General features: G+C 38.1%; 1 protein-coding gene across 1 annotated transcript in view; it reads left to right on the top strand.

The window, feature by feature from the left end:
• Positions 1–8,195, top strand: part of LOC140243939 (inactive polypeptide N-acetylgalactosaminyltransferase-like protein 5) — a 32,347-nt gene extending 24,152 nt beyond the window's left edge. Inside the window, exons 4-10 of the mRNA XM_072323609.1 lie at positions 261–461; positions 2,249–2,366; positions 3,035–3,223; positions 3,826–3,963; positions 4,573–4,671; positions 6,247–6,384; positions 7,807–8,195. Of these exons, the coding sequence (XP_072179710.1) occupies positions 261–461; positions 2,249–2,366; positions 3,035–3,223; positions 3,826–3,963; positions 4,573–4,671; positions 6,247–6,384; positions 7,807–7,959 (1,036 nt within the window). The 3' untranslated portion in view covers positions 7,960–8,195. The remainder of the gene's footprint in view (positions 1–260; positions 462–2,248; positions 2,367–3,034; positions 3,224–3,825; positions 3,964–4,572; positions 4,672–6,246; positions 6,385–7,806) is intronic.
• Positions 8,196–9,675: the final 1,480 nt, after the last annotated feature.

Raw genomic sequence — 9,675 nt, 5'->3', positions numbered from 1 at the left:
CATTGTCCCGAAAGTATATAGATAGATCCCATAGGAAACAGTTTGAGCACGTGCCACATCTTTTGTCAGGTCAAGCGACGATGAGCCAATTATGCCAACTAAAGCAGACAAACAAACAAACCAAACCAAACGAACAACAGAACATGCAACTTTTCAATTTCCAGATGCTATTTTCAATGTAAAGTCGTGTTTGTTTGTGTTTTTCTTTTTCATCCAAACTGTTAACGGGGATCTTGTTTCGACTTTGACACGATATCCAGGTTGGAGCCCATGCTCGATCTCATCCACCAGGGCCCGACCACGGTGGTGTCGCCGATCGTCGACCCCATCGATGCCGACACGTTTGCCTACAGGGCAGCCCCGCTGGCCCGCCACTCCTTTCGGTGGAATCTGGAACCACGCTCAGTACCCCTCAGTAAGATTGAGATCGCAGAGAGACTAAACCCTTTGGAACCCGTCAGGTAATTGCAGAACCTCCTACTCTTCTTCTCCTTCTTCCAACTCCTTCTCCTCTTTCGTCTTCCTTCTTCTTCTCCTCCTTCTTTTCTTTTCTCCTCTCTTAGTACATCATGATGAGCCCCCGAAATACACACGCACACACTCAAACACATCCCTGAGCGAATATAACCATTATAAATTTACTTTATCCCATATCTGTCAAAGAAAGTAATGTGTATGAAACATTTATTATGATGATAATCTCTGCTACTTAAAGGCATGCAGATTGTACGGTCATGCTGAGCTTACGATTACCATTAAATATACGTGTATTGCGGATTTTCCCTTTTTTTTTTTCTTCAGAGTCCATCGAGGAAGGTGTATAATGGTTACTTATTAAAATAAAATCCATATTACCCACCATTTTGAATTGTATTCTTGGATAGCTGTATGGTAGATAAGATACAATACAATAACGTTGGAAGAAAGAGCAATTATTATCCCTTCGTTTGTCGTTGAGGGAGCTATTCAAGATGTTGTGAAGGAGTTCTTTGACGCAGAGTCACAAGGATAATGAGTGGTTTAACCAAAGCCTTCAAGGTTTAGCTCTCTGGACTTATACCGAAAATAGCACAGACCAATCCGCATGGCCGCGCGTCGGCGATCTGAAAACACGTACCTGGTAAATCGCGTGTATCAGTCTCTAATTCCTCTAAAAATACTTGATGTAAAGCAGCACAACAACTTCCGACTTCGTCACAACGAAAAAAAAAAAAAATCAGTATACCTATCAGTAGTTCATCAGCGGTGAAAAGCAAGCACGTAGTCAGGATTACTATTGGCTCTTCGCCTGCCGTATATGCCAAATACATGCTTCACTACACTTTTATCAAGCACATTATTTTTCAACCGGAAAACATAAACTCAAGGCAAGATATGTTTTGAAGTGATTAGTGTAAAAACTTAATAATTCATAAAGAAATCAACGATAAACTCCTCATTTTCATATCCAGATAATGGTAATGAATACAAAATTTAACAATGATAATGATAACAATGATAGTGATTATGATAATGGTGATATTAGTGATAATAATGATAATAAGATACAGTGGCGGATCCAGAGGGGGGCGCAACCGGCGCAAGCTCCCCCCCCCCCCTTTATTTTTCGTAAAAAACAAAAGAAATAAAAAGAAAAAAATGAAATGAAACCCGGAAGTGGCACCAGAAATAATTAGTCACGCCCCCCTTTACAGAATTCCTGGATCCGCCCCTGTAATAATAATAATAATAATGATAATAATAATAATAATAATAATAACCACCATTATCATCATCATCATCATCATCATCATCATCATCATCATTTATATCATCATGAGCATCTTTCTTCAATGTTGCTATGGTTATCACTATTATTACACTCATTTTAATGGTAAAAGGAGTAGGGGTGAGGCACTGATAATCTGTGACCTTCACACGGAGGCCCCGAGTTCGAATCCCGCCAAGTACGTTCGTCCTTAAACCAGATGTTTGATGTCCATCTCGACCCAGGTGTGAATTATAGATACTAGACAATGCCGGAGTAAATAATGTCGGGACCCTCTGGTAGAGAATATTTGCAAGGCCTCCTTAGATGGATAATGCTGCATTTTCATTGTTATTTCATAGTAGTATAGATCAGCACGTATATAAGATGCATACGATTATCACACGTTCAAAATATAGGATTATGATTATAAGTGTCCTTCATCAGCTGTAAAATAATGTCAAAGCTGCCAAATTTGCCTTCTGATTCACGTATTGCCAGGTCACCATTACTGAGCGGAGGAATATTTGCCGTCGCTAAATCATTCTACGATCGTGTTGGCGGACTTGATGGAGGTTTGACTGGGTTTAGTGAAGCTGGTATCGACTTTTCCTTTAAGGTAGGCGCAAAAAAGTGACATACATAATACTTGTTTGTTTATTTGTCTTTTTAACAAACTATACTTTCGTTGGCATGGTTCATCTCTGATTATTTTCTTATTCACAGAAATTAATGCAGAGTTCATAAAAAAAAGAACATCAATGTGACACGTATAATTTTGACTAAACATATTGTACATACATTATGAGAATATTACAAAAAGGTTGTTAAAACTGTATACACTCAAAATATTTAGACTTTCACATGGGTCTTTGTCTTTTTATACTTCATCAAGGCTGTAAGTCTTCCTGCTGTGAAATACATACAGGGATCTTTTGGATTGATGATTTATACTTAAGGCTAACCTAATGGTGAATCAGAGAACATGTGCACGTTCCATTTGAACTGGTCATTTTTACAAATAGAAAATTTAAGTCTTTCAATGTTAAAGACATGTTGTTTATCGTAACATCGATTGTTGATAGTTCCGGCGATTCACTGTAGTTTCTTGACTGTGAAGTCACTTTGTGTTGTTGTTGTTGTTGTTGTTGTTGTTGTTGTTGTTGTTTTGCCTATTTTTGTACGAATTATTTATGTGCTTTGCTTTTTTTTTTGTTAATATCTGGCACACACACACACACACACACACACACACACACACACATAAACACCATCGGTCAACCATAGGCTTGGATGTGCGGTGGGTCGGTATACGTCGTGCCGTGCAGTAGAGTGGGACGCATAAGCCTTCTGGCCCAACCCACTTCCGACGCGGGAGCCGACACCTCATCACGTGACCATGATTCAATAAGAATAGCTGAGAGTTGGATGGACACATACCTGGAAGAATTTTACAGTACTGTACCCGGAGCGAAAGTGAGTGTGCTCAAGAAATCACTCTTTCTGATGAGGAATCTTTATCTTCTATATTATTTCTGAATATTTTCTTTGTCTCCTTCTCTTGCTCCTTTGTCTCCCCTTTCCCTCGTTCTTTCTATTTTTCTTTCCTGATATTGATATAGTCGTCTGCATGAAAATTAATGCTCGATAATGCTGCTGTTAATGTTGCAGTGAAATTGTACTTAAGAATGCCGCAAACTCATATCATTACAGTGGTGGAAAAATATAAGAACGTATGAAAACTTATAGTCTTCAAATTAAAAACATGATTACTAGCCCTGGATGAGAATAGATGATAATGATAATAAAGAAAAAATCAATGAAATCAAATCACTGGATTTTCAGTGATGCCATGTCAGATTTGGAGAGTCTTCTTAAATCCGCAGAAGGAAAATAATTTTGTACAGGTCCTCATAAGAAAATGTTAAAACATTTATGATGTGGGAAATTATTATTATTATTATTTTTTTTTTTTGAATTACCTTCCTGTCTGTGCTTTGGAACCGCCCCCAAAAATGGTTTGCAATGTTACCCTGCTACATTATTTTGTTCTTCGCTGTCCATTTTATTGCCAACAGGATAGGTATTTTGGAGATATATCGGATATTACGAAGCGGAAAGAGAAGCTGAATTGTCACAACTTCGCCTGGTATCTGAACCACGTGGCCCCGTCGCTACTGGCAACGTCACACAGAACCAAGCGGGCTTGGGGTCAGGTAAGTGCTTCATCAAAATGAGTAATGTAAGCTATGTTCGTTCGAGACCAGTTTCGCTTCCCCCAACAAAATAGAGTGCAGTTGTTTCTTATCTATGTTATCATTGACGTGGAAGAGACATGTCATGATATTCTCTTTACATAACATATTCTGTATTATATTAGACAATCTATGCATGATTGAAGTTTCGTTTAACTAGACTGAAACCAAATTTTTTATGTGACAGATTGTCAATTTTAATCTAATCAGTCGAGATGAATTTCTGGGGATTTCAACCAGTCGGACCAGAATGATGCTTATGAAGAGTTCTCTAGACACATCCAGAAATTGTATTTACCTGTGACAGTTTCGACGACGGGTTGTCATCTTTCTCAAACGATGGCTAATTGGCAACTGATCGAAACTGTCACAGGTAAATACATTTGGATGTGTCTAGAAAGCTCTTTATCTATTAAATCAACCATCCTTATGAACTTATTTCGCAGAACGATTCTTGTTAGTCACATGTTATGCTTGTTTCAGTTCATTGCATCTTAGATTTGAAAATGTTTGGTTTTGTTTTTCAATTACCTTCCCGAATGATTTTTTCCCTTTTTTGACGAAATGCAGATCCAGAATCGTGAGGCACGATTGTGTCTCACGGCGCCCTCTGGAGGGGAAGGAAAGAAAGTCATACTGGACAGCTGTCACAGCAATGCCAACTCTCAGGTAACAGTATTTTCGATGAGATCGTCACCTTACAGTGACTCCCGGTCAATGGTGACTGTGCAAAATATGCTACATACTTCTGTATACTTCACCACTTGACACTGTAGTCTGCAACAGCCAGTGTTATATCACAATAGGTTGTTCGGGGAAAAAAATAATATACTTGTCTGAAATCGGGATGGGGGTGGGGGGGGGGGGTGGGGGTACAAAGTATTCTTGTCAGAAGTGAAATATGGATGGTGTCTGCATGCTTAAAACAAAGAAACCGAAATAAAGCACTGCTGCTCACCTATTTCTGCTCGCTGAAAGAGATTGATTGATTATACCACACGGTTCAATGTGGTCATGATAATTGATTCATATGGAAATTTTACTCGAGTATCTTAATACAATTTCTTAGCACTGACATGAACCATCATAGTTTGCATGAAAATGAAACAGCACGTAGGATGTTAGACAAAGGAAAAATATTGTTCATCCGATGTTTCAGTGAATGTAATGTGCGAGCGTGCACCACAAAACCAATAAAAAGTCGCACCCCTTGATTTTACGTGAGGACTCAAAAAAAAAAAAAAGTGAAACGGGTCAACCAGGTCAATTTTGAGCTGTCCATATTTTCTAAAAGAGCTATTCTTCTTCTTCATTATTCGTAAGTTTGGGATCATAAAATGAATGAGAAAGTGGATTTTCAGCAGTTTTTCTACAACTTTTTTTTTTTTTGGTAGAGTATAGTGACGTTAGGTATGTCTTAGAGGCTCCTTTTCATTTCTTGAAAATTCTTTGCACGCTCTTCACTTTCAACTCATAATAACATTTGAAAGGATAATGCTACCGCTTTGAAAGTTTGCATTAATCATAAACAGAATGTGTTGATAGAGCAGGCCTAATTTCAGCTTAATCTGATAATCCCTCCATTGTTGTTGCTACTGTGCTTTACATCGGGTTTTTATTTTTCTTCGCCCCATTCATCGCACAGCTATCACTGCTAGGTAAAGATTAAGCGCTAATAGACTCTGTACTTTAAAGCCTCTTTTCTCAGTTCACACTTTTCCAGAGAATGTGCTTCCTTTCCAAGATTTAGATTTGGGAGAGTCCATTTGAAGTAAGTTATACATCATTTTAAAGCTTAGAGTCTGCTCTCTCAGAATCTGCCTTTAAAAATCCATGTCGGTCGATTTTTTGTTGGTTTGTGGTGCATGATCACATATGGTTGGTGTGCGTTGATATCAAATCACAAAAAACCGAATACCTTGAGAGTGTCCATAGATTTAATTTGTAAAGTATACTAATTATTTCAATTTCAGTTTCAATCTTACTCTTATGTATATCAATATTATGTTTTTTTTTTATGTATTGTATATACAATATTTTCAAGGTATTGCATATGCCTTGAAATCTTACTTTTAAAACTTGTCAACCTTTGAGCTCTGGATTTGCATGTCTTTTTTTTTCAAACGAGAAATAGATAACATTGACTTGAAAGAGAGATGGTAAAATATTACATGATTACAATCTCTTACTACATCAGCCATATTGAATCTATCACTCCCCCTCCCCCCCCCCCCCCTCCCACAGATGCTGTTGATGACCAAGGACTACGAGATTCGATTTGAAGAGCTGTGTCTGGATTTGTCAGACTATAGATTCGGTCAGCACGTGACCATTGAGGAATGCCACGGTATGGGAGGAAGTCAGGCCTGGATACACTCAAAGGTACCGGATGATATCAGCTTAAAGAAAAAATTCACTCATTTAAGTCAATGTTTAAAAGCTGACACCCGTTTACAGACTGAAACGGCAAACATGCACACTAGAAAAGAGCACTAGCAAAAAAGCAAACAAGACAAATCAAAAGAAAAAAAAAAAACCGGACTTGAAATCCAAAACTAGCAGAATATCAAAGTTTCACTTGAGATTTTACGTAGCAAAGATATTGAAAACAATTTATAGAATACGATGAAAATTATCCTTTTGTTTGCCACATTCATTTCTCGTCCATAGGGTAGGTGCCTATTATGCATGTGAAATCTGTGCACATTCGAATTATTGGCATAGAATGGCTTAAAAGTTTACGATGCCGTTGAACTAAAACTTCCCCAATTTGTGAATACGATATAATGATTTTTTATTTCTTATTGGTCTACTCCTTCCCGTCAAAAGTCATTGTTGTAAGTGTAATATCTTGATAGCGAGGACAAACATTATTCATTTCTGTTGTAGTTTGTTATCTATAAAAGATAGTTATTTGTGAAATTTTGATGAAAAGGCAAAGGCAAGACTTGTACCTTAATGCCTTGCGTTATATGGTCAATAATAACCAATATTGCCCTGTGTCGTGACATCTTATATCAAACTGCCACAACTTCCTCATTTCCTGTCCGATATTCAATTGAGAATTTTACCGATCTATAGTCGTTTTTATTTGATGCCATCTATTTGTATCAAAGGCAGCTTGCAGTTAGAGGAGAATTGTTCTTTAATCTTCGCGATATTCATGATGAGACATGAGACAGGGGAAAGCAGTACTGAGTAGCACAACTCTCTGTCGTGGAAGGAAATGTGCGTGGGAAAACCTTTCTAAAGGACATTCGAAACACATTTTAAAGTATCTGAAGAGTAGACGGCGATATATACAGGGAAATAGATTGAAAAACACTGCGTATAGGTTAATACGATCCATTTAGTTCGAATAGGTGGAAGAAGGATAAGTAATCGCTTAATGAAATGTGTTTTATGTGCAGGTAAGTAGGTAAGTAGGTTACAAGAAAGTTAAGGTGAAAGATACAACCTTCCCTTCTAATTTCTTGTTACTGAAAATATGCAATATTTTGGAGGTATAATTCAAACATGAATTCAAAGGTTATTCACATTGGTAGACGTATTCATGAAATGCCCTAAAACAATGAATTTTGGGGGGTGATATTCTCTAGATGAAAAACAGAAATCAAATTACGAATTCTTGTTTGCATTTTGTGTTCTTGAGATTTGTCCATTAACTGCTTATGACTGAAAATATATGGTGCGCAGATATCTTGTGTTTGTACGTATAATGTTGTTCGTTTCAATCTTATTATTTTTATTCTTCCACATTAAATTTTCTGTGTGTGTGTTTTTTTTTTCTTTAATATTGTGCAGCCTGGACACATACAGCATAGAGAAAGCGAACTCTGTCTCGACATATCGGCGGGCCGAACCTACAAGGCGCAAATGGTGACCAACGAATGTAATGAGCGCAGCGCACAGAACTGGGAATTCAGTCACTACAGCAAAACAGCTGCAAAACACTGACATAATCTTAATCCGAAACCCGAAATCGCATGGGAGACTTCTGCAAGGGAAAACCGTGACATGAGATTTGTTTCCTCGTCCAGAGAGTGCTTGAAGAGACCATTAGAGGACTTCAAAGAGGAGATATCACCAGTTGGATACACTGAGGACATCCTCATTTCCTTTAATCATTATCTCTAAAACGTTGCTTTTGCAGGTCTATATTTTTATGGATGAAGAAGTACTATCACTTTGTGGAAGCTCGTAACTATTGACTGTCATGTACACTCTGGACGATATTTACGTGATTGCGGTGGAACGGTCTTCCGGTTGCGTCGATTTTACTCCCACGCCCCCTCCATGCACAGTGTACACAATGGTATATGAATATCGCGTTACCGTGGTAACCAAGTGGTTTGACTGGAAATGGGAAAGCATAGTAGAAATCACAACTACACTGTAGCTACCCTTGTATTGGAACGTGGTGCCAACTTATGGTCACACTGTAGAATTACTATACGCGAACTTGATGGATAGAGAACCAATATGGAGTGTGCAGCTATAATTATAAAACAAGTGATCCATCTCCTTAGAGAGAGAGAGAGAGAGAGAGAGAGAGAGAGAGAGAGAGGGAGAGAGAGAGTGAGAGAGAGGAGGGAGAGGGAGAGAGAGAGCAAATGAGTTGTGATGTCTGGGGATGGCGTGACATAAAAAAGGACTATCGAAAGTAAAACAAAAGTGCATCGTCCTTAATGGACAAACGGACATAGAGCAGTTCCACACCTCCTTTTTATTTTATTGTTCTTTTAATGGTCGACAGACGAGCCGCTCCTATCTATAGCTGTAAGTGCAATTCTTCGATATCAATTAGCTTGTGAAGGTACATTGCTTTTAGTTTTGAAGTATGTATTGGGCCTTAAAAATGGAGAGGGTGTCATGGGCGAGTAACACTTTTCGATTGATTGTAGCTAGGAGTATTAGTATAGAGAGATAAAGGTTTCTCACCACACTTGTATACTAGTATTCATTACTCATCATGTTGATATAATGATATTAGGGCCTAGACATACTTAATGCGAAATATTTCCATCTCTCACTAAGACGATATGGAAGAGGTCGTAAGTAAGCAAAGAAACTTAAATCAACTATAATGAATAACAATAATTTCTCATTTGCTGTTACTTTAAACCACCAGTACAAAGAAAGGTTTGATATTCTACACGGTAGTTGATATCAAGAACTGTTGTTCGATGAAAATGAAGGAAGACGTGTGTGTGTGTGTGTGTGTGCGGGGGGGGGGGGTCGCGATGCAAAGCATGTTTCTACCTTTAAGCTCGCACAACCATAAAAGCAGACATTAAATGCCACATAACATTAACTATCATGGTTTCAACACTCTGATATTCATTTACTATTGTACCTACATACGACCTGTGATCTGTGATTCTCAGAGAAGTTCAAGGAAACTTTCTTTGACATTATAATATATTTCTTTCTGCACGACGCATTCTTTGATAGCTATATCTTAACGTTGAAATACAGTCAACTTCGAATGAATAGAAATCCTCGGGAATGAAGAAAGCGCTTCCACTCTGGCGAAAATTGAGTGTTTTTTCGACTTTCACAATTTCCACCCCCCCCCCCATGTGCGTGTATTATGGTTGTATGGGTATCAATGGATGTTAAAGGTGTTTGACGTATTATTAAAAAGACATTACATGGACACACACCGCGCTG

This window comes from Diadema setosum, chromosome 20, assembly GCF_964275005.1.
Source record: "Diadema setosum chromosome 20, eeDiaSeto1, whole genome shotgun sequence".
Taxonomy (NCBI): domain Eukaryota; kingdom Metazoa; phylum Echinodermata; class Echinoidea; order Diadematoida; family Diadematidae; genus Diadema; species Diadema setosum.
Note: the sequence above shows the minus strand (reverse complement) of the source record. Positions and strands in the feature narration are given on the sequence as shown.